This window comes from Amblyraja radiata, chromosome 7 (assembly GCF_010909765.2).
Source record: "Amblyraja radiata isolate CabotCenter1 chromosome 7, sAmbRad1.1.pri, whole genome shotgun sequence".
Classification (NCBI taxonomy): Eukaryota; Metazoa; Chordata; class Chondrichthyes; order Rajiformes; family Rajidae; genus Amblyraja; species Amblyraja radiata.
In genome coordinates, this window is record NC_045962.1 from 45,950,574 (window position 1) to 45,974,885 (window position 24,312).

At 45.1% G+C, this 24,312-nt stretch overlaps 1 protein-coding gene across 3 annotated transcripts in view; it reads left to right on the forward strand.

The window, feature by feature from the left end:
* Positions 1-24,312, forward strand: part of ccnyl1 (cyclin Y like 1) — a 65,326-nt gene that overhangs the window by 1,327 nt on the left and 39,687 nt on the right. For 2 of the 3 annotated variants that reach the window (XM_033024360.1, XM_033024362.1), the window contains exons 2-3: positions 16,110-16,184; positions 23,963-23,997. In XM_033024360.1, coding sequence (XP_032880251.1) covers positions 16,110-16,184; positions 23,963-23,997 — 110 coding nt within the window. The remainder of the gene's footprint in view (positions 1-16,109; positions 16,185-23,962; positions 23,998-24,312) is intronic. The other variant, XM_033024361.1, reaches the window with a different exon arrangement.

Here is a 24,312-nt window from a genome sequence, read left to right on the forward strand (position 1 = left end):
CCCTTATATGGGGCCTGTTACTGATAGTTATAGATTGCTTAGGCAGGCCAAACATCCATCTTGTGCCAACCTCGCGCTTACCGATGCCTGCACCAAGATTTGCACCCTCTCCAATCGCTCAGATCCAACTTCTATCCACATAACTTTAAATCAGTTGTGGATCTTGATCTTAAAAATGTGGTGCCTAGAACTGGATGCAATCCAGCTGTGGTCAAGCCAGTGTTTTATAAAGAGTTGTCATGACTTCCTCTTGTATTCTTTGCCTTTATACTTTCAGTTAAATGTGCGCACATCCGTATTGGCCTCTCTGGCCTTGTATCACTTTTAGAATAATTTCCTCTTTAAATTATACTTGTTCTCATTCTTCCCATCAAAATGTAACACTTGCCATTTCACAGATTCCTTGCATAATTAGTTATCAAAACAATACTTTTAAAGTTTGTAGGAATAGGTCCAGCGACTACTCAATAACATCATGGCACCCATGCAGAACTCATGGACTTCATCAACTTCACCACCTATTTTCATCCTGCACTCAAATTTGCTTGGACCATCTCCGACAACTCCCTCCCCTTTATTGATCTCACAGTCTCCATCACAGGAAATAGACTATTGACTGACGTCTATTACAAACCCACTGACTCCCACAACTATCTTGACTACACTTCTTCCCACCCTGCTTCCTGCAAAGACTCTATCCCCTACTCCCAATTCCTCCGTCTACGCCGCATCTGCACCCAAAATGAGGTGTTCCATACTTGGACATCCGAGGTGTCCTCATTCTTTAGGGAACGGGGGTTCCCCTCTCCCATCATAGATGAGGCCCTCACCCGTGTCTGCTCTGTACCCCGCAGCTCTGCCCTTGCTCCCTCTCATCGCAACAGAGACAGAGTCCCCCTAGTCCTTACCTTCCACCCTATCAGACATTGCAAACAATACATAATCCTCCGAAATTTCCGCCACCTCCAACGGGATCACGAGTAACATTTTCCCATCTTCACCCCTTTCCGCCTTCCGCAGAGTCCGTTCCCTCCGCAACTCCCTGGTTAACTCATTCCTTCCCACCCAAAGCAGCCCCTTCACTGGTACCTTCCCCTGCAACTGCAGAAGATACACGTGTCGCTATACCTCCTCCCTCGACTCTATCCAAGGACCCCAACAGTCTTTTCAGGTAAAGCAGAAGTTCACGCACCTCCTCCAACCTCATCTACTGTATCCGTTGTTCAAGATGTGGACTCTTATACATTGGCGAGACCAAATGCAGACTGGGCGATTGCTTCGCTCAGCCTACCTGATCTCCCGGTTGCTGTACACTTTAATTCTCCTTCCCATTCCTCCACAGACCTTTCTGTCCTAGGTCTCCTCCATTGTCAGAGTGAGGCTAAACGCAGATTGGAGAAGCAGCATCTCATATTTCGCTTGGGCAGCTTACAGCCCACTGGTATGAATATTGATTTCTCCCACTTCAGGTAGCCCCAGCATTCCCTCTCTCTCTCTATCCCTCCACCACCCAAGTCCCACAAGCTTCTAATTTTCACCCTACAAGCAGCTAACAATGGCCTCTTTCCTTTATCATAGTTACTTTTTGCATATCTTTCATTCATTGTTCTTTATCTCTCCACGTCACCATCTATATCTCTTGTTTCCCTTATCCCTAACCACTGAAGAAGGGTCTCGACCCGAAATGTCACCCATTCCTTCTCTCCAGAGATGCTGCCTGTCCTGCTGAGTTACTCCAGCTTTTTGTGTCTAACTTCATGGCTAAGCTGATTTTATCTTCAACCCCATTATGACTGTTCCCCATCACATTTGAATCCCCTATCCAAAATGATCAGTCTTGAATGTATTCAATGGAGCGATGGAATAGGTGATGTTTCGGGTCAAGACCTTCTTCTTCAGAAGAAGGGTCTCGACCTGAAACATCACCTATTCATTCACTCCATAGATGCTGCCTCATCTGCTGAGTTTCTCCAGCATTTTTGTCGACCTTCGATTTTTCCAGCATCTGCAGTTCTTTCTTAAACATTAAGCCTTGAATGTTTGAATGGTTCAACCTCCACCACTTGCATGTTTAGAGTGTTCTGGAGATTCCCAATTGCTGAGAAAGTAAATTCTTCATCATAAAAATGGGTAATCCGTTATTCTGAATGCAGCAGCCTTGTTAGGTATACCTTGCTACTCCAGACCCATTCATCTTCTAAAAATGCAGATGAAACAATCATCAGGTTACCTGCTCTTTTCTCCATTTTGGCTGAAACCTTGAAGATCAGTTTTGTTTTCGTATGTTAATGGTCCCATAAAAAATGTTGGCTATCTTACAGTACACTGTTGTATTAACAATGTTGTAGAAGCCATTCATTGTCCTTGCCCCCTCAGCTGAAGCCATTAACTTAATAGGACAGGCAGTAAGCACCTTTTAGCGAGCTCGTGGCTGAGAGCAGTTCTAACTTTACCTGTTGTTCATATCAGCCAATTTTTGAATTGCTTGTCAGTATAAAATTATTGTTGAAAATTTTTGGCCAAAATAATTTCCATAATCACACCATGTACTTCTAAATCTTTGTGGGAAACTGAGTGTTTTTAGTTGAACCCATAATCCTTACCAATTGGAAATATTGCATACTTTGGAATATTTATAGCTTTTTAGTGACGCCTTAAATATTGTTAAATTCTTTAAAAAATGAGTTTGTGGATATATTTTGTAACCCTGCCAAGGCAAGAGTATTGACATATTGTAGGCGATTTGTAATTCTATGTGTGATCTTTATCTAATTTGCAACGGCACTTTTCAATTTACTGTAATTTTTCACTATACATTTTTGAATAATTACTTTTTTGTGCATTAATTGCCTCAATTTTGAATATTGTATGTTAATTGAAAAATTAATTTTAGACTGAACTAGTGTGATTAAGATTGAAAATTTATTCCTGAAATAAATATGCAGTCTCACTTCATGATCACCTTAGTGTGGCAGTAACAGGCCTGCAATTAGTGTCCAATCTTCAGGGAATGTTTGGGGGTCCTCCTTTTTTTCCACTTGAGGTGGGTACTGAGCTTGGATGCAACATGTTATTTCAATTATGCTTAAATAATTTGCAGGTAATCATTGATAAAGGCCACATATAAGCAATGGGAGTGATAGGTGACTGATGCCAGTGGGTCTCTTAGAATTGATTGGATTCAAGAAGTGATGGGAGAAATCTGAAAGGCAAATGTCTGTACTATTGTCTGTGTGGAGTTTGCACGTTCTCCCTGTGCAATATAACGTTGGTTTCCTCCACATTCCAAAGATGTGCGGGTGCGAACGGGTGATTGGTGTGGACTTGGTGGGCCAAAGGGCCTGTTTCCGTGCTGTGTCCCTAAAGCAAATTAATCTAACTAGGTAAAGGTAAGTCATTGGAGGACGCAGGGAGGGTGGACATTCTCCCCCTCTCTCCCCCTCCCTACCCTTCCCCCTCGCCTACCCCTCCCCCCCCCTCTACACCCCTCCCCCCCTCTACACCCCTCCCTCCACCTCTCTCTCCAGCCCTCCCCCAACAGATGAATCATGGTTCGCTCCCTGTCAGCCTGGGTCTATGAATTCCATTCTCACATCGGGCGGCCCTCCCGTGTTATACAGGGGCGAACCACGCACCCCTCTCCTGCATACCCCAGGAGGCAGATTTGTGAGCGGTGTCTCACTACCCTCCCCTCCCGAGTGTCCCATCCCTGTCCAGGGGCGGCCGGAGATGTCCAAGGTGATGGGACACCGGCCCGGAGCAGTGGTGGCCCCAGGCTTACAGTCAGCGCGGAGAAGAGAGAGAGAGAATGTCCTGCAACGCTGTCAGGAGAGGTTCTGCAGAATTCCAGAGGGTGGGTTTGTGAAGTGAGATAGAAATAAGATCGAATTAATCTTCATAAAAGAGCGACGCCTGCCCGCTATTGAGTTGACAGAATTCTAGATTGATTCATTGCTAGAATACTTAACAATTTATATACAGTTTATACAGCCAAGGCTTCATTCGCTTTTTCTTTATCACAAATGACCTTTGACAAATCCCAGGATTCCTTGCGTTTTACGGAATACCGAACGCTTATTCCCAAAGGTGCATGGACTCCCAGTGATCAATGTACATTCTGTTCTGTAGAAAGCTCTTGATGGTAACAGCTGCTTTCATTAGCAATTAACACCCTTGAGATTTACCACATTTAGAATCCTGAAATGTTAATTTTAGACTGAACCAGTGTGATTAAAGTTAAAACATTTTCAAATCTTTTTAATTTCAACATGGACTAATCTTTCTCAACAGATGACTCCAACTGTTCTTGACTTGTTCTTTTGAATAATATGGCACCTAAATAATTGGAATTCACAAATGTGAGATAAATTTCCAAAATATACTAGAGAACTATTGACTGATGTCATAGGGGGGAGGCTGTGATGGTCAATTACAGTGACCACTTGTTCAATGTCTTTATTGCTGGCTCTGGGTAAAAGGAAAGAAAGACCATCATTTGATTTGCAACTTCTATGACCTTATGTGATCCATTTAATTCACAAAAAGCATTTGAACAATGTGATAACATAAGAAACATGACAACCAGGTAACATTGGCGCTGTCTACCTAGCTGAAGATTTATGTTAAACACAGCAGACATTAAGCATGCAGCTAAATTCCAGGCAATTTAATTCTTAAAATTGGCTGATGGATAAATATTGGTTGACTACAGAGAAGTACACAACCCCTTGGAAGAACTGCTGTATTTTTCTTTTGGAAAATAAAAATTATGTGTTATTAATGTTCCCCTATGAGCAGCAGGGCCTCAGTTTCATGGTTGTTGACAACCTTGTCTCTTAAGTAGAATAGTTGATTCAAACCACCTAAGTGAATGATCTTGACACACAAATGTTGTGCTGTTAGACGTGTCATATTTTGGGTGAGACATTAAGCCTGATCAGGAAGATCCAACCCATGAGATGACACAACTCAAAGATTGCAATTCCTCCTGTGTTCTGACCAAATTTCACCTTCACTCAAAACCATTAAGAACAGAATGACTGATGGTTCATTCATTTTGCGTATGTGATTTTAAGGTTGTCTTGCTGAATTGGCTTCATAACAATTTTAATTCTATTTCCCAAGTAAAGCTTGTTTCTAAACCTTCAGAACAATGCAAAGCATGGTTATATCTCGTCTCAAAATCTGGTTAGAATGGGAGAAATACCGATGATAAACTGGGTGAAAATGATTAATCATTTTCTTAATAATGTGAGTTTCAAATTGTGCAATACAAAAATGACATCTTGGCAGATTTCCTGTAATATTGTGGTCCTCTTAAGTGCCACAAAATGCAAGGTCGGACAAATGATTTTTCCAAAGCTGCTGTAAATAAAATAATCATTTTGTGGAACATACAAATATTATAGAAATCATGTTTCTGAACACTTGAATAATGATATTAAGCTGCTGATAGACTTGTGGGGAGAGATGAGAAAGTTGCAAACACTGTTCTGCTGTTGAGGTGTTAAAAGTCAAGGACAGGCTGCTTTCTAATTCCAGTCCTGTTCCAGTGACAGATACTCATTTCTAAGTAACTTTATCCACTGTGTAGTATTTCAGTCACTGCTGAGTGATGCGGTAACCTCTGGTGAAGATTTTAAATTGGTACCATTACATACTCTGCATAGAAAAAAGCAAATTTGTAGCTAGTGCTGTTTGTGCTATATTTAAGTTGTGCTATATTTAAGAGGGAGTTAGATGTGTCCCTTGTGGCTAAAGGGATCAGGGGGTATGGAGAGAAGGCAGGTACAGGATAACTGAGTTGGATGATCAGCCATGATCATATTGAATGGCGGTGCAGGCTCGAAAGGCCGAATGGCCTACTCCTGCACCTATTTTCTATGTCTATGTTTCTATGTGCTATAATACATTTCCGATGGTAAAAAAAACCCAATTGGGATGATGGTGACTAATTTCATTTCAAGGCATAGTTTGAATTCTGGTTGACTTTCTGTTTTTAAATGTGAGCAGTTTGCTGGCAGTATATATGAAGATTTGAGATGGGAAGATTTTTATTGGTGAGATGATCTATCATTGGTTTTTGAATGTCAAGAGTTATTTATATTTGTGCATTAGCAAGGCTCAAGGTACCCCTCTGCTGATGCTCAGTGTGGAGGAGGTGGTGTTGTCTATCTATATTAATTGAGGTCTGCCGATTAGAAGGTTGAGGATCCAGTTACATAGGGAGGAGCAGACACCCAGTTCCCTAAGAACAAGATCACATCCACTGTTGATCTGTTGTGGCGGTAGGAGAATTGAAATGCGTCCAGGTCATCATTGAAGCATAGACAATAGGTGCAGGAGTAGGCCATTCAACCCTTCGAGCCAGTACAGCCATTCAATGTGATCATGGCTGATCATCCCCAATCAGTACCCCGTTCCTGCCTTCTCCCCATATCCCCTGACTCTGCTATTTTTAAGAGCCCTATCTAGCTCTCTCTTGAAAGTATCCAGAGAACCTGCCTCCACTGCCCTCTGAGGCAGAGAATTCCACAGACTCACCACTCTCTGTGAGAAAAAGTGTTTCCTCGTCTCTGTTCTAAATGGCTTATTCCTTATTCTTAAGCTGTGTCCCCTGGTTCTGGCCCCCCCCAACATCGGGAACATGTTTCCTGCCTCTAGCGTGTCCAAACCCTTAACGATCTTATACGTTTCAATGTGATACCCTCTCATCCTTCTAAACTCCCAGCCGCTCCATTCTCTCAGCATATGACAGTCCCGCCATCCCGGAAATTAACCTTGTAAACCTACGCTGCACACGATACTCCAGGTGTGGTCTCACTAGGACCTTGTACAACTGCAGAAGGACCTCTTTGCTCCTATATTCGATTCCTCGTGTTATAAAGACCAACATGACATTCGCTTTCTTTACTGCCTGCTGTACCTGCATGCTTACTTCCATAGACTGATGTACAAGGACCCCCAGATCCCTTTGTACTTCCGCTTTTCAAAACTTGACGCCATTTAGATAATAATCTGCCTTCCTGGTTTCGCTACCAAAGTGGATAACCTCACATTTATCCGCATTAAACTTCATCTGCCATGCATCTGCCCACTCCCCCAACCTGTCCAAGTCACCATGCATTCTCATAGCATCCTCCTCACAGTTCACACTGCCACCCAGCTTTGTGTCATCTGCAAATTTGCTAATGTTACTTTGAATCCCTTCATCCAAATCATTGATGTATATTGCAGATAGCTGCGGTCCCAGCACCAAGCCTTGCGGTACCCCACGGTCACTGTCTGCCATTCTGAAAGGGACCCGTTAATCCCTACTCTTTGTTTCCTGTCTGCCAACCACTTCTCTATCCATGTCAGCACTCTACCCCCAATACCATGTGCCCTAATTTTGCCCACTAATCTGCTATGTGGGACCTTATCTAATGCATGAGGTGATTTGCTTTATAACAACCTCTTAAAGCATTTCATCACATTGGATGTGAATGTCACTAGTTGATTGTTGCTGATGCAGGTATTCTGCTCTTTATACGCACCGGGTATTATGGAAGTATCTTAGACCAGGTGAGAACCTTGGACTAGTCGTGAAATATCCCAGATGTCCACAAAAATTCCAACCAGTTGTTCTGCTCAGGGTTTGAGAAGGTAGCCAGATATGACATCAGTGCTGGATGCTTTCCGAGGGTTCACCTTAGAGAAGGATCTTCTCGGTAGCCTCGGTGACTGAGATCAAAAGGTCATTGGGGACCGTGGGAGCTCATGAAGATACGTCATTTTTCTTCCATTCAAAGCAACCATAGAAAACATTGAGCTCATCAGGGAGTAATGTGCTGCTGACACTCGAGCTACTGTTTCACTTTTGTTGGAAGTGATGACATGCAAGCCCTGCCAAGTGTCCACCTGAGCCTCCTATTTAGTCCAGAAGTGTCTACATTCATGTTGGCCTTCTGGATGTTGTACCAGGACTTCTTGTATGATTCTGGATCGCCTGATTTTAAAGCTACAGATCTGGTCTGCATTCGGTAATGGAGCTCCTGGTTCATCCACGGTTACTGCCATGGAAACACTCAGATGGGCTTGATGTTATCAATTTTGGCAAAAGGAAAATCTAAATGGTGGGACTTTACTGGGCTGTCAGGTGATGAGGATCTGGGTGTATTGTGTATGATCTGCAATTTAGTAATTTAGTAATTCGGTAATTTCAACTATACCCAGCAATTAAGAAAGCCAATAATGTGGTGGCTCCCAAGGGTCGGGCTATTCCTCTATCGATACCTCCCGAAACACCTGGCTCTTCGCCTTCATTTTGGGCTTATCGCCGCACCACATTGGTGACTCCGACACTCCATTGGTGTCACAATGGAGTCAAAAGACAGAGCCGCCCGTCCGTCCGCTTCACAGGCCAACTCGGTCTCCGTCAAACTACCTACGTTCTGGACCGCCCGGCCTCGCATCTAGTTTCAGCAGGCGGACGACACCCGCTACCACTACCTGGTGGGGGCCCTCGACCAGGACACGGCCGGAGAAGTCACTCAGTTCCTCGGAGACCCCCCGGCCGCCGAGAAATACCTCGGCCTTAAGAAGCTCCTGCTCCAGGTTTACGGGCTCAGCCGGATGGAGCGGGCTGCCAGGCTCCTTCATATGGAGGGCCTAGGCGATCGGCTGCCATAAAGCCTCCTTAACGAGATGGTCGCACTCCTGGATAGGTACACGCCGTGCCTCATGTTTGAGTATACTTACCTGCATCTGCTGCCGGCTTATATCCACCTGCAGCTCACCGACACCTCGTTCGCCGACTTCCGGGCCCTCGGCAGGCGCGCTGACCTGCTGCGGATGGCACGCCGGGATGACGTCAGCGTGCTGGCCGTCACACCGGCAGCGCCCGATTTCCTCCGGTTGGGCGGGGGAGCTGTGGAGGGAGTGACAGCTGCGCCCCGGAGACCTGTGCGATCGCTCCCCGCGACCGTGACAGGTACCGCACCTGCAGTCCCGCACCAGCAAGCTCCAAGCGCCACCGGCAGGAGGCACTGGTGCTATTACCACCAGCGCTGGGGTGCTGCAGCACGACAATGCCGCCAGCCATGCATGTTCCCGGGAAACGCCGGGGCCTGCTGCCAATAGTCTCCGCGGCTGGCCAGATTCACCGCTTCTTCGCCAGGGATCGGCACTCCGGGAGTCGCTTCCTCGTGGATACCGGGGCGGAGCTGAGCATCCTGCCCCCTTTGCTAGCGGACATTCATTCCGATAAGCGGGGGTCCACGCCTCCACGAGCCAATCACGCTGCGTCTGGATGAGCCGATTGCACGCCTCCTGTCGTCCGTGGATTCCTGTTTTGCTCGGGTCTTGGCTGCGTTCCCGGACATCCTGTCCCCACAGTTCCGGTCGTCGACCCCCAAGCACGGGGTGGTTCATTTCATATCGACTACCGGCCCACCCCTCCACGCACGAGCACGCCGCCTGCCGCCTGATAAGCTACGTCTGGCACGGCAGGCGTTCCGCACGATGGAGTCCTTGGGGATCATCCGCCCTTCAAACAGCCCATGGGCGACCCCACCACATGGTCCCCAAAGTAAGCGGGGGCTGGCGACCTTGCGGGGATTATCGCTGGTTGAATGCCGCTACCGCAACAGACCGATACCCCGTGCCCCACACCCAGGACTTCAACGCCCATTTGGTCGGGGCTACTATCTTTTCAAAAGTGGATTTGGTGCGGGGCTATAACCAGATCCCGGTCCACCTGGAGGATGTGCCCAGGACGGCAATCGTTACGCCGTTTGGGTTGTACAAGTTTGTGCAGATGCCGTTCGGCCTTAAGAACGCCACGCAGACATTTCAACGGTTAATAGAAGGTGTGTGTCGTCTCGATTTTGTGTTCGTCTACTTCGACGACATCTTGGTGGCCAGCCGCTCACGGCAGGAGCACTGTGCCCACCTCCGGCAGCTCTGTCAGCGGCTCAGTGAGCATGGTTTGGCTATGAGCCTCGTCAAGTACCGGTTTGGGGTGACCACCATTGACTTCCTCGGCCACCGCGTGACTTCACAAGGTGCGGTTCCCCTGCCGGACAGGGTCGACACCATCAGCCAATTTCCCCGTCCATACACTGTGTGCGGCCTGGTGCAGTTCGTCGGCCTGGTGGCCTCTTATCACCGTTTTGTGCCATCTGCGGCCCATATTATGCGGCCGCTGTATAAACTTCTGGCGGGTAGGCGTAAGGACGTCGAGTGGACCGACGAGGCGCTGGCGGCATTTTTGACGGCGCGAAGGAGGCCCTTGCTCGGACTGCGCGGCTGGTTCACCCGCGGGAGGATGCCCCGACCGCCCTTACGGTGGACGCATCGCGGTTGGCGGTCCCTGGCCTTCTTCAGCTGGCACCCTCAACAACGCCCAGAGGAAGTACAGCGCATTCGACCGCGAGCTCCTGGCTCTGTACCTGGCGGTGCACCACTTCCGCTACTTCCTGGAGAGCCGCCCATTTACCGCTTACATGGACCACAAGCCGCTCACCTTCGCCCTGGCAAAGGTTTCCGATACCTGGTCTGCACGGCAGCAGCGGCAGTTGGCATACATCTCGGAGTACACCACCTCCATCCGCTTCATCGAGGGGAAGGAGAACCGGGTGTTGTCCCGCCCCGCCGTCGACACCGTTTTCGAGGTGGTGCTCGGCATTGACTGTTCTGCCCTGGTGGAGGCTCAGCTCACGGATGATGAGATGCCCGCCTACCGGACTGCCATCTCCAGCCTTCGCCTTGAGGATGTCCCTCACGGCCCTGGAAGAGCAACAATACTTTGCGATGTGTCGTCCGGTCAGCAGCGCCCCATCGTCCCTGGCGCCGGAGGGTATTCAACGTGATCCACGGGCTGGCTCACCCATCCATCCGGGCGACAACGGCACTTGCGTTTGCTCGGTTCATGTGGCACGGTCTGCTCGGTTCATGTGCCACAGGGCACGTTTGCTCGGTTCATGTGCCACTGGGCCCGCACCTGCATTCCGTGCCAGACGGCAAAAATCCAGTGCCACGTCCAGGCGCCCCTCCAGGAGTTCAGTCCACCATGCCGGTGGTTCGACCACCTCCATGTGGACATTGTGGGGCCTCTCCCGCCGTCCCGGGGCATCACCCACCTCCTCACGGTGGTGGACCGCTTCACGCGGTGGCTGGAGGCCATACTGCTGGCCGATACCTCGACAGCTGCGTGCGCTCGTGCGTTGTCCGTGCACTGGATTGCTCGTTTTGGGGTGCCGGTGGACATCTCCTCGGACCAGGGGCCACAGTTCACCTCTGAGCTGTGGTCGGCCATGGCTCACCTGTTGGGTGTGCGGCTGCACCACACCACGGCCTATCACCTGCAGGCAAACGGCCTGGTGGAAAGGTTCCACCGGCAGCTCAAGGCAGCGCTGAAGGCAAGACTCTCCAGCCCGGACTGGATGGATGCACTGCCGTGGGTCTTGCTGGATATCCGGACTGCGCCATAGGAGGACTTGGCCTCATCTTCAGCATAGCTTGTTTACATTTGGACATTGACCAGCCGGTGGTTGCCCAGCCTCGGCCGCGAGGTCGCCCCCCCCTTCGCGGCTCCCTCCTGGGGTTGTACGCCCGCCTGTGAGTTTCGTGCCTCCTATTCGGGGGGGGGGGGTCCTATGGCGACTCCCAAGGGTTGGGCTATTCCTCTATCGAACCCCTCGGCACGGGAATGATCTAGCCCGGGGGCCCTTAGCTACAGGGATAAAGGGCAGGGGTTTAGGTGCGATTGTTCTCTTGCAGACCCGACTGGACAAGAGAACAACAGCGAATAAAATTCCTCCCGAAATACCTGGCACCTCACCTTCATTTCGTGCTTATCGCCACGCCACAATAATGTTATTTATCCCAAAGAGAATTGAATACCAAAAGAGGGGCGATATTTTTCGGAAACATTGGGTATTAGTGAGACCACATCCAGAATGCACTGTACAAGGTTTGGTCCAGCATTGATCTCCTTGGCTAAAGATAGATGTTAATATATTAGAAACATTTCAGAGAAGCGTCCCCTAGACTAATACCTGAAATGGCCGAGTTATCTTGTGAGGAAAGATTGGACAAGCTGGACTTTATTCATTGAATTTCAGAAGAGAGAAAGGTGTCGTGATTGAAATATATAAGTTTAGTGGTTTTGAAGGGATGAATGTTTGATCAGAGGGGATGCTATTGGGAGAATCTAGAATAAGACGACTTTGTTTATAAATAGTTGTGCATTTCAAAGAAAGATCAGACAAATATTGTTCTTTGTGGGTTTCAAGTATTTGGAATCCTATTTCTATTGGAAGCAGAAACCTCAAATATTTTTTAAACAAACATTGATCAGAACATTTACAGCAGGAAGACAGAGCTGAAGTTACAATCAGGCTATGACCTTATTTAAGCGCCTTGAGTATTAGAAAGGCGCTATATAAATCCCATCCATTATTATTATTATTATTATTATTAAATGGCAGAGCAAGCTTGTGGAGCCAACTTTGATGTCACTCCAAAGACGTACAGGTTTGTAGGTTAATTGGCTTGGTAAATGTAAAAATTGTCCCTAGTGGGTGTAGGATGGTGTTAATGTGTGGGGATCGCTGATCGGCGTGGACTCTGTGGACCGAAGGGCCTGTTTCCACGCTGTATCGCTAAACTAAACTAAACTATGGCATTACATTTTGCCTTGACATTAGAGAGATCGAGATTAAGAGTCAGCAATCAAATTTGCTAACCAGCTTCTGGAGGAGCTGTCAGATCACTTTTCTATTTGAGCAGAGCGTTGGGCACGGGTGAAGGCGGCTAAATAATATGTATAATCTAAATTCATCCATTAGCAGTAGTCAATAGCAGAAATAATAGTTAGAAACATGCAAATTTTCTTTTTGTGTAAACAGAATAAGTCCGAACCAGATGTTGCCAGTGTTTATGCTACACACAAATTTCATTTCACGTATTTCATAATGCCCTGGTTTATGGTTTACTAAAAGTACGATCTTGACCGCTTTTGACTCACTGCAATGTGATTTCCCAGAGAACACCGCCACTTACGGCCGTCATTTTTGGCCACCTCGCTCGGAGCCCCTCTCCGCCGGACTGGACTGGAGGATTTTTCCCATCGATGAAAAATCAGAGCGATATTAATGTTTTAAAAATGTTTGTCATTCTCTCTGCTGCCCCTGCTGGTGGGAGGGGGGAGGGACTATAAAACCCAGAAGTGGTGTGCCTCACTCCGTCTCTGCAAGATGGAGGAAGCGAGAGGGTCACGTCTCTCTGAGCTCTGAATAACACTGAACAAATGTCTACTCAACTGTGAGTCCCCTTAATGTGGTTTGAAAATGAAAATATGGTTGGTTTGAAGTAAAAAGGCACTGCATGCAAATGGTTGTTTGGGGGGGTTTGGGTTGAAGTAAAAAGGCACTGCAAATGGTTGCTTGGGGGTTTTGGGTTGAAGTGAAAAGGCACTGCAAATGGTTGCTTGGGGGTTTTGGGTTGAAGTAAAAGGCACTGCACATCGTTGCTTGGGGGTTTTGGGTTGAAGTAAAAGGCACTGCAAATGGTTGTTTGGGGGTTTTGGGTTGAAGTAAAAAGGCACTGCAAATGGTTGTTTGGGGGTTTTGGGTTGAAGTGAAAAGGCACTGCAAAGGGTTGTTTGGGGGTTTTGGGTTGAAGTGAAAAGGCACTGCAAAGGGTTGTTTTGGGGTTTTGGGTTGAAGTGAAAAGGCGCTGCAAAGGGTTGTTTGGGGGTTTTGGGTTGAAGTGAAAAGGCACTGCAAATGGTTGTCTAAACTTGACAACTTCCTGTTTGCACTATATTGATTTTAGATAAAACGCCACCACTTATGGCTGTGATTTTTGGCCATCTTACTCAGTCCCCCTCCGCTCATCAGGTGCAGAGGATTCTTCCCATCAATGAAAAATAAAAGTGTTATTTGTGTTTTTAAAAATGTTGAGAATCTCTCTCCTGTCAATCATGCCATGTAGGCCACACCTTTTCCGGTGGGAGGGGGAGGGATTATAAAACCCGGAAGTGTGGGTGTGGCTCAGTCTCTGCATGATGGGGGAGGGAGAGGTCACGACTCTGTCTGAGCTGTGAATCAATTGAACACACTGAATGTCTACTGAACTGTTGAGTGTGGTGTTTTGTGTGGTTTTATGGTGGTTTCACCCTGCATTAAATGGTATGAAACTGCATTTGAATGTGGTGGCCTTGCACCCGCATGAAATGGTATGAAACTGCATTTGAATTTGGTGGCCTTCCACCTTCCTTGAAATGGTATGAAACTGCACTTGAATTTGGTGGCCTTGCACCCTGCTTGAAGTGGTATGAAACTGCACTTGAATTTGGTGGCCTTGTACCCTGCTTGAAGTGGTTGGAAACGGCACTTGAATTTGGTGGCCTTGCACCCTGGTTGAAGTGGTAGAAAACTGAACCTGAATTTGGTGGCCTTGTACCCTGCTCGAAGAGGTAAGAAACTGCACTTGAATTTGGTGGCCTTGCACCCTGCTTGAAATGGTAGGAAAATGGATTTGAATTTGGTGGCCTTGCATTCTGCTTGAAATGGAATTTCAAGGAATAGCCGTGAGTCAACTGCCAGCCCACCAGCCGTGAGTGAGCTGCCAGCACATCAGGCTTGAGGGACTGAGCTGCCACTTGGCTGAGCTGCCAAGAATCCATTTGGCCCACAATGTCCATACTAGCCCTCTGGAGTCCAGTAGTCACTGCAGTCAACAACACCCATACCAGCGCTCCATACCCCCCCCCCCCCCCCACTGGCCACCAACATTGGAATTGGTGGAGAGATGGAATATTGCGTCGGGGGACCAGCCCTCCCGTGTGAACATGGGACCCAACGGGTCCCACTTAATCTAGTATTCTATTTCTTTCTCTCTGAAGTGCACGTAGGTTTGCTGTGATGTGTTTCTATAACACACCTTGGATATAACGCAAAAGATGAATGAGGGAACATTATCTGCAAATACACAGGTCAAATCTGTTATAACATGATTTAGGATGGGAACTAGAGAACCCCCCCCCCCCCCTCCCCCACAGTAATCGGACAGAATTGTCTGTTAAGAAGGGCGGCCGGTGGCGCAGCGGTAATGTTGCTGCCTTACAGCACCAGAGATCCAGGTTTGTTCCTGACTACGGGTGCTTGTCGGTACATTCTCCCTGTGACCTCTGTGGGTTTTCCCCGGGAGTTCTGGTTTCGTCCCGCATTGTGTTTAGGATAGTGTTAATGTTTAGGGATCGCTGGTTAGCGTGGACTAGGTGGGCCGATTGGTCTGTTTTCACACTATCTCTAAAATTTAAAACCAAACTAAAATACAGCTGCTAGTTTAACCTTGGATGGCCATAGAGATTAACAGGCAATTTCTTCTATTGACAGTAGTGCAACCATACTCTATTATACAAAGTAACATACAGCCTTTAGTATTTTCAGCTTGCAATAACAAAAATTAACTTATTGTATTGAAAAGACATTTATTTTTAAAAGTTCTGCAGGAAAAATATGAATCTAAAACTCTCTAGCCCCTGACTGCCTTTTCTCATTTACACAATGATTTTTATAACCCAATTTTCTATGGCATTGGATTTCATAGAAATACAACTATCACATAATAGCACCTGTACTTATCTAACTTTTCCTGATATTTCTGTGGCAAAGACCTCAATTAATCCATGCAACCATGAGTTCTATATTCAAATGCTACAGATTTATTCTCCACATTTTCTATTGGGTTTGTTACAACTTCAATGCAGGTCACTCCGAGTTATGGGGGCGCAGGTTGCTTTCTCTAAAAATGATCTGCATTATGATTTTTCATAATGTAACTCTGTGTCATCTTCGCATATGTGAACAAACAAGAATTGGAAACAAAAATTGTGAGAGAAAACTGTTCTGTATCTCAAACTCTGTAAAGGTGAATTTCTGTTACCGAAATTGCCATAATGTGGGGATTGCTGTATTTATGATTAGGTTTTCACCTTCCCCATAGTTAAAAAGATAAATATTCCGAACTTTTTTTGTGACACATGTTTATGACTTTTGTATGCTTGGAGATAGTTTTGATTTCTTTTTACTGTCTCAATTTTTCAATTTTCCCGATTTTAGACATGAACTTTGAGTCCAACCCTTCTGAACACCCAAGGGCCAGCACGATTTTCCTGAGCAAATCGCAGCCAGATGGTGAGTAGATTTAAACCAGATTAGATAGATGATTTCTGCATACTACTATTTCCTATTACCTCCCAGAATAACTTGTGCTTCTGAGAAATTCAGGCTGCTTCATTGTCATCATGAAAACACAATAAATGTGAGCGTCATATTGGAACAGTTATCTAATTTCCATAAGTAAACATAACCCAGTATCAGGGCATCAAACTTAATTCTTTTTGTAAAACAAATAACAGAACTAACAGAACGAGTCTGAAGAAGGGTTTCGGCCCGAAACGTCGCCTATTTCCTTCGCTCCATAGATGCTGCTGCACCCGCTGAGTTTCCCCAGCAATTTTGTGTACCTTCGATATTCCAGCATCTGCAGTTCCCTTTTGAACAAATAACAGAACTATACCAGGCATTGCCTCACCAAATTTTAACTGTAGTTTTAGATTTTTCTTTTAAACCGTTTAACGTACATATTGCTTTTAGGTCAAACTGGAATTATACTTTTTCATTCTCATTCAATGCTTTTCCCTCAAATGCTGATTTTTTTCAGTTATATGGCTAAGGAGACAAATCTGATATCCTCTTTGATCCCTATTAATGCTGAAATATAATGTGAAGGTTGTTTTTCCTTATTTGCCTTTAGAGCTGTCTGTCACCCCTAAGGAATGACCAGGACCGCAGGTTCCGATATGCCAGCAACCTGGGGGTCATGGTAACCAGCAATTCCGAAGGTAAAAATAATCTTCACATTGATGTCTCAGTAACTCAACCAAGTTAAATCCATTTATCTTTGAATCAAATTTGTGATGGAACTTTACTATTGAATTATCTTTTATTTTTTCGGTCAGGAAATTAATTTTTGTGATTTGAAAACTCAAGAGATTCCATGTTCCTTCCTCAGATGAGGTTGAGGTAGCCAAATGCAGCATACAAGAGGAAGATTTCATACCTACATCGCCCTTCACTGCACCAGGACATCCTAACACTCTTTAGAGCTATTTAAGTATAATCTTGTTGGAATTTGGGAAACATTGATAATTTTCACACGTCCGAGTTGTACAAAAAAAAATGTGAATCTGTTTTAGTTTATATTGGTTGGAGGGATAAAAATTGATTAAGTTACTTTGGAGTTCAGTTCAGTTCAGTTTTTATTTGTCATATGTAGGTTAACACAGGGTCAACGGTACAATGAAATGTTTTTGACAAGACAACGGGTCACCTCAGGAATGATATATTAAGTGGGGCTAGGGGATCACAGAGTGTAGACTTGAATCCCAACACCTCGGCCAAAAGGTCGCACTCTCAACATCACTAATCCGTGAGTACTGCACTTCAAGATCTGAACCACATCTCTTGAATGAGACTAATCCTACCTCAGACTACCATGTTCATATCGAAGATAGATACAAAAAGCTGGAGTAACTCAGTGGGTCAAACAGCATCTCTGGAGAAATGGAAGACGTTTCTGGTTGAGACCCTTCTTCAGACTGAGAGTTGGGGGAAAGGGAAATGAGAGATATCGACGGTGATGCTGAGTGATATAGAACAAATGAACGAAAGATATGCAAAAAAGTAAAGATGATAAAGGAAACAGGCCATTGTTTGCTGTGGCCTAGGTGAGAACGAGTACAGACCTGTTCATATTTCAGCTTTTCAAATAGGCAATTCATCTCACTAATAACACTGACCATAATTTGGTGACAATATTGAAGTGTTCTTCAGTTAAATTGTAGCTATCACGCATGAAACATTGAATGCACCAGTTGCCTATGACAAGGAAAGTTCTTAATGTATTAATAATGTCAGTGTCATGCACCGTCAGACACATCAGATGATACCGATATAGGCATTTTTAGCACTTGGAAATCCTTATTTTCTGCTGTATCAGGTGAAGGCTCTAAGTGGGAATGTTACAAAATTTTGAGATTTAAAAAATCCAGCCTGTAATTTATTCCATCAGATAAAGCATAAAAATAACTTTAATTTGATACCTAATTCACTTTCATATCTTCAGTATTAAAAAAGTTATGGTCATTTTCATACTCGGAAATTAGCATCTTGTTCCCTATTGCTTTTCCATTGATTTAACACAAAAGCTGTGATCGAGGACGGTCAAAAGCCCATAACTTTCTTTAAAATTAAGAGAACTGAATGAAATTTTCAGTTATTATAGATTGAAGCATTCTGAAACAAATATGAAACATCTTACTTGATGACCTGAAATTAAAGCATATAATTAGTTAACCTAATTGTAGCTAACTACAAAATTGACCGTTATGACGGAAATCGTAATAAACACCGAGACTGCCTTGAAAATTCAAAAATGTGATATTCTCAAGATCAGAACATTAATATTATTGTATTATATGCTGTAGGTCCATAACAGATAGGTAAAGAAATTACTATTTCTAGCGAAAGACCGCCTTTATGGAGAAGATCAGTTGCTAGCTGGTACATTGACATATCATAATCAGTAGCATCATCAGACTCCTCAGATTGTAACCAATAAGCAACTCTGTGCACCTTGTTTTTCCTTAACTTTTCAATTTTGGCATTGTAAACTACAAGTTTTGCTCTTCAAACCACGCATGACATGCCTTTCTGCCCACTACTTTCCCATTAACAATGTTCTATAGATCATCACATTTATAGTAGTCCAAATTCAGATAATCTCTGCAGTCTCTTTTGCTGGGCATTTGGATTGACAATTTTGCATTTCTTCTTCGGGACATCTGTTTAAAATGTAAAGAAAAAAAACCACTGAACAGCATTAACAGAAACAAGTTATTATTTACCGTTTTAGATTAAATTAAACGCTAAAACAAATAGTAAATACCCAACCAAAAAATCATATTCATTAGTCTCATCAAATCAATTAAATTCATCTAAATTCAATTACTAGATCTAAACATCTATCCATTTCTTAAGAGAAGGCTAAAAATTTTAAATAGCCTAAGTATCCAAATAACAAATAACAAACATCCCATTCACACAAGAATTCACAATATAACGATTTTTAAATTTCACTTTGTCATATGCCAAATGGAAGGAATTTAATGTTTAATGTTTAATTCCCATAAATTAATCCAGAAACATCCACTCTCAAGATAATCAAAATCATTATTTTTTGTACAATGCATCTGACTAAAACTGTACTGTGGATATTTAGTGTGAAAATATTGATTATGGATAGGCAATAACACAAAATATAGATGATTTAGATGTTCTTTTGACATGATTTTGCAAAAAAATAATGAATTTGATTATCTTGAGAGTGGATGTTTCTGGAATGTGATCGATTGGAATGTTGCCGTTGCCATAAATTTTAAGCCCATATTGGCATGCAAGACACGGCTGATTCGTATGTGGGCCTAAATAACATTTTTCGCATCATAAGATTAAAATGAAGCCACACCAAAAAGCAAGATAATATGTTAAATAGACGAAATACCATTTGTTTTATCCTGATATTGCGATCCCCGATGTTGAAGGCGTTAGAAGTTGCGTTTAACTTCAATGCAGCGATGCAATCGTTCAGCAAATTTTTTTTTAAAAACAGGAATGGAAGCGCTTACGATTTTTCTTCATCAGCTAGCAGCCCGAAGAAATCCCTCTCCGACAACCAATACAAACCTGCATTTTAACCCCCACCCTCCTCCCCAAACCTCGGGAATTACATGCACAGGCAGTGGCAGATATGCAGCGCCACTGATGGTAGGTTTTGTAACAACGCTACTCTAAGCTCATCCGTAGATTTGGGGACTCGTACACCAACCAAACTTCTGAGCACCGAGAGGCACGATAGAATCATTGAATTAACAGAGCACTCCGATCAATCACTTTCTGTTCTTTCCGAAAACCCTGCAAATTATTGTTTCCCAAGTGTCCATGAGATATTCCTTTGAACACATTGAGTCTGTTTCCACCAGCCACAGTGATTACTAGTTTGTACTTATTCCTAGCAGCTTTATTTTGCATACTCTTTCTGCCCTTTGCTGACATTTTTTAATTAGGTGGATCTTGATCCTTCTGGCATCTCTCTGTCCATCATACCTATACCATGATCATCTTCTGCACTTTTAGGGAAAAAGCTTCTCTAGGAGGAGACCACTGTCACCCCACCCCCTCACCCGCCAGCTTTTCCAGTCTAACTTCCAACTGAGACTCTTGAAACTGGAATCATTCCAGAGAATCTGCACTCTGCCAAATCTTTATATCCTACCTAAAGTACAGTAATTCCATCTGATCTGCACCAAGGTCATTTTGAGCTGCTTTTGCTTTATTCGTTGAGCTCACATCTCTCGGTCAAAGTATGCAGAATCGATTTCTGTCAATAACCTATTGTCTCTCTCTGCTCAGCCACTTTCGGAGCAAATATATCGCTTACATAGAACAGCTGACAAATTTCCATGTGAATCATGTGTACTTCAATTCTTAATAATGTTATTTACTAAGTGTCACTGAACATTGCAGCAAAAATGGTATCTGTTAATGTCTGTTCATAGTTAAAAGCTGATTCATCCTATGCCACTTATGGATTGTTTTAAGTAGTAACGCTCTCCACTGGTTCAGAAAGATTTGGCTATAGATATTGATATTGCTTTTTTATTGTCGCATGTACTGAGATATACATTATGCTATCCAGTAAAATCATATTATACATGAATGTAACCACGTCATACACAAGTACAACGACTAGTATAAAGAGAAAAATACCAAAGCGCAGAATATTGTATTAGAGCATTATAGAGTTACAGCTGCAGAGAGAGCGTGGACAAAATGTACTCTGGTTGCAATGCAGTAGGGTGGGTGATTGGGACTACATCCTTATGAGTGGACTTTCAAGCCGTTTGATAGCAGTGCAGAAGAGGCTTTTCCTGAATCTGGTGGTACGTGCTTTTAAGTTTTTGTATCTTCTGCTCGACAGGAGAGGGAAGAAGAGTAAATGATTGGATTTAAATGATTATGTTTGCTGCTTACTTGAGGAAACATGAAGTGCAGATGGTATCAATCGTGATGGTGGGGGGGGGGGGTGGGAGGAAGGGCAGAGGGTACACTAGTTTGCATAATGAGCTAGGCTACATCCACTATTTTCTTCAATTTCTTGTGGTCTTGGGCAGCGTTGTTGCTGTACTAAACTGTAATGCATGCCCACAGGACACTTTCTGCGGTGCATCTGTAGAGGTGAGTCGTTGGGGACATGCTGAACTTCCTTAGTCTTCTGAGGACGTAGAGATGTTGGTGTGCTTTCTTGGTTGTGACTTCAATGTGGTTGGTCAAGACCAACTTGTTGATGTTTATCCCTAGGAACTTGAAGCTCTCGAGCATCTCCTCTTTGTCGCCATTGATGATGACTGTGGCATGCACACTACCTTGTTTCCTGAAACAAGCTACTTTGTCCTGCTAATTAGAGAGGTTGATGTCTAGTTGGGCAAATACCCCACTTCTTAACCTGTGCACATCTAGAAGCTGTAGTGCTGAGGTGCATAACGAAAATCTCACGTCCCACGGGGGTCTGAAGCTCGATCTCCCAAAGAGTTGAAATCATCATCATATTTAAAAATTGCAGTGTACCCCCACATTCTGGAAAGGTTGCATTCCTAGAAAAATGTCCTCATTGTCATTTTATGTAACGTGGAACCTTTTTTTCCCATTAAATCCCATGTTATGAGTGGAGATACTTTCTAAAGGAAGTTTTTCTCTCAATAGCAACACCCTCAGGATGCTGGTCTATGAGCATCTACTAGCGATACCACCATGCCGATAATACTTCAGGTGTATCATAATCTAAATTTTCAGTTTGTTTGCTTGTAGTATTTTTAGAGTTTCATAAAATTGAATTGATGTAATATGGGAATACACTCTGCCTGGATGATTACCTCCCAAACTCACAAGGTGGGAGACAGGAACAGGAATTAGCCTAAAATGCTGTTTTTATGGTGGACTGGACTAAGTGGGACCCGTTGGGTCCCTGTCACACGGGAGGCCTGGTCACCCAATGCAACCCATTCCCCAGTGCAATATTCCACCACTCACCCGTTTCCTCCAACGCAACCCGTTCCCCCAACGCAATATTCCCCATCTCCCTCCTCCACCTCCCCATCTCCCTCCTCCACCCCCCCATCTCCCTCCTCCACCCCCCCATCTCCCTCCTCCACCCCCCCATCTCCCTCCTCCACCCCCCCATCTCCCTCCTCCACCCCCCCATCTCCCTCCTCCTCCACCCCCCCTCTCCCTCCTCCACCCCCCCCTCTCCCTCCTCCACCCCCCCTCTCCCTCCTCCACCCCCCCCTCTCCCTCCTCCACCCCCCCCTCCCTCCTCCACCCCCCCCTCTCCCTCCTCCCCCCCCCTCTCCCTCCACCTCCCTCTCCCTCCACCACCCCTCTCCCTCCTCCACCCATCTCCCTCCTCCACCCCTCTCCCTCCTCCACCCTCCATCTCCCTCCTCCACCCTCCATCTCCCTCCTCCACCCTCCATCTCCCTCCTCCACCCTCCATCTCCCTCCTCCACCCTCCATCTCCCTCTATCGCCCTCTACCACCCCACTCCCCACCCCATCTCCCTCTACCACCCACTACCCACCCCATCTCCCTCCTCGTCATTTCCCTCATCCTCCTCCCCTCACTCCCATTCCCTGCCCCAGCTCCTACCCAGGTCGTAGAGCAGCGCCAGGGCCTGGATCTCGGCCTGGTTCTCGTACTCGGCCCGGTCCTGGCTGTAGACTCCAGCCCACAAATCGGCCGCCGCGTGGGCTCCAGTCCAGGCATCGACTTCATCTCCGGGCTCGTCCCTGGCCCAGGCTCGTCCTTGGTTCCAGCCCTGACAGCGGCTTCTTTCTCGGCCCCGGTCACGGCTCCATCCCAAGCCCTTGGCTCGGCCCTCACTCCAGCTCCAGCACCAGGCTCGGCCCCAGCCCAGGCCCAGTCCCCGGGCTCATCTGTGGCACCCACCCTCCCCATCAGATACCTGGCGGCCGCAGCTCGTCGGGCATCGCCAGCTGCCGCCACTCCTTCACCGCGACGCCGGTGGCGACCTCCAGCCGACTTCTGCTATGCTTGCTACTGCTATGTGCTGCTGCACGACTGACAGCGGACACGGCCAATCAGTGCTGACAGGAAAGGAGGTCAATCCCGGCTGACAGGAAAGGAGGTCAATCTGTGGCGGGGACTGACGGGAGAGGAGACCAATCTGCACATGAGAGTTTTTTACGATATTTTAACCTTAATAACTTTTACAACATACCATCGATCGGAACAAAACTTGTTGCACTTGAGCACAGGAGAATGGTGAGTAAGGTGGCGAAAAAACTACACAAACCGGAAGAGCACAAGATCTGAGTTTTAGTTATGTATAGATAGATATATATAGATTTAAGTACAGTTGGAAGACTGTACCTACATCTACTTCTGCGCTGTTTATTATAATGATTCTTCCATTGAGGAAAATCAGGATAGTCCTCCCAGTGATCTAGCTAGTATTTACCCTCCATCCATCGGTGAATTAATTTGTTTTCTCATTACTGTTTATTGGAGCTTGCCTTGCACAACTTGCCTGTGAAGCTTGCCCATGAACCATTGATTATACCTGAAAACTATTTAACTGGTTTTGAAGTCTATTATGATGTGTTGATTATGTGAGAGGCAGTAAATAACAAATTTACTGTAGCAACATGCTTGCAACGCTTCAGCTGTATCTGCTGTTCCCACGTTTAAATTGTATAAATCATAATCTAAAAATTGGCTCATTGAGTTGAGCAACTGATGTTTTAATTTCACTTCCATTTTTGTTTTGTAAACAGTCAGAGAGAAGAGGAAGAGTAACCACATAAACCATGTAAGTGAAGTTCTTGTAAACAAACTCTCTGCTCTACCATTTCAGCCATTCGGTCTTTCAATAGAACTTCAGACTTTCCCAAAAATGTATTGACATTTTCACTTCTGTTGACCCTTACTGAAAACACTCAAAATTTAGTTAGCCTAGATATGCAACTGTTGGTCAGTTCCCTTGTGCAATTTCAATATTTTGTTTTATCAATTTAATATTTAGTATATTTTTTAGCATAATCATTGTGATGAGGATAACTTTACACATGGTGCATGCTAGCCAATATCATCAAATTGGAAAAAAAAACAAAAAACTGAAGATCTG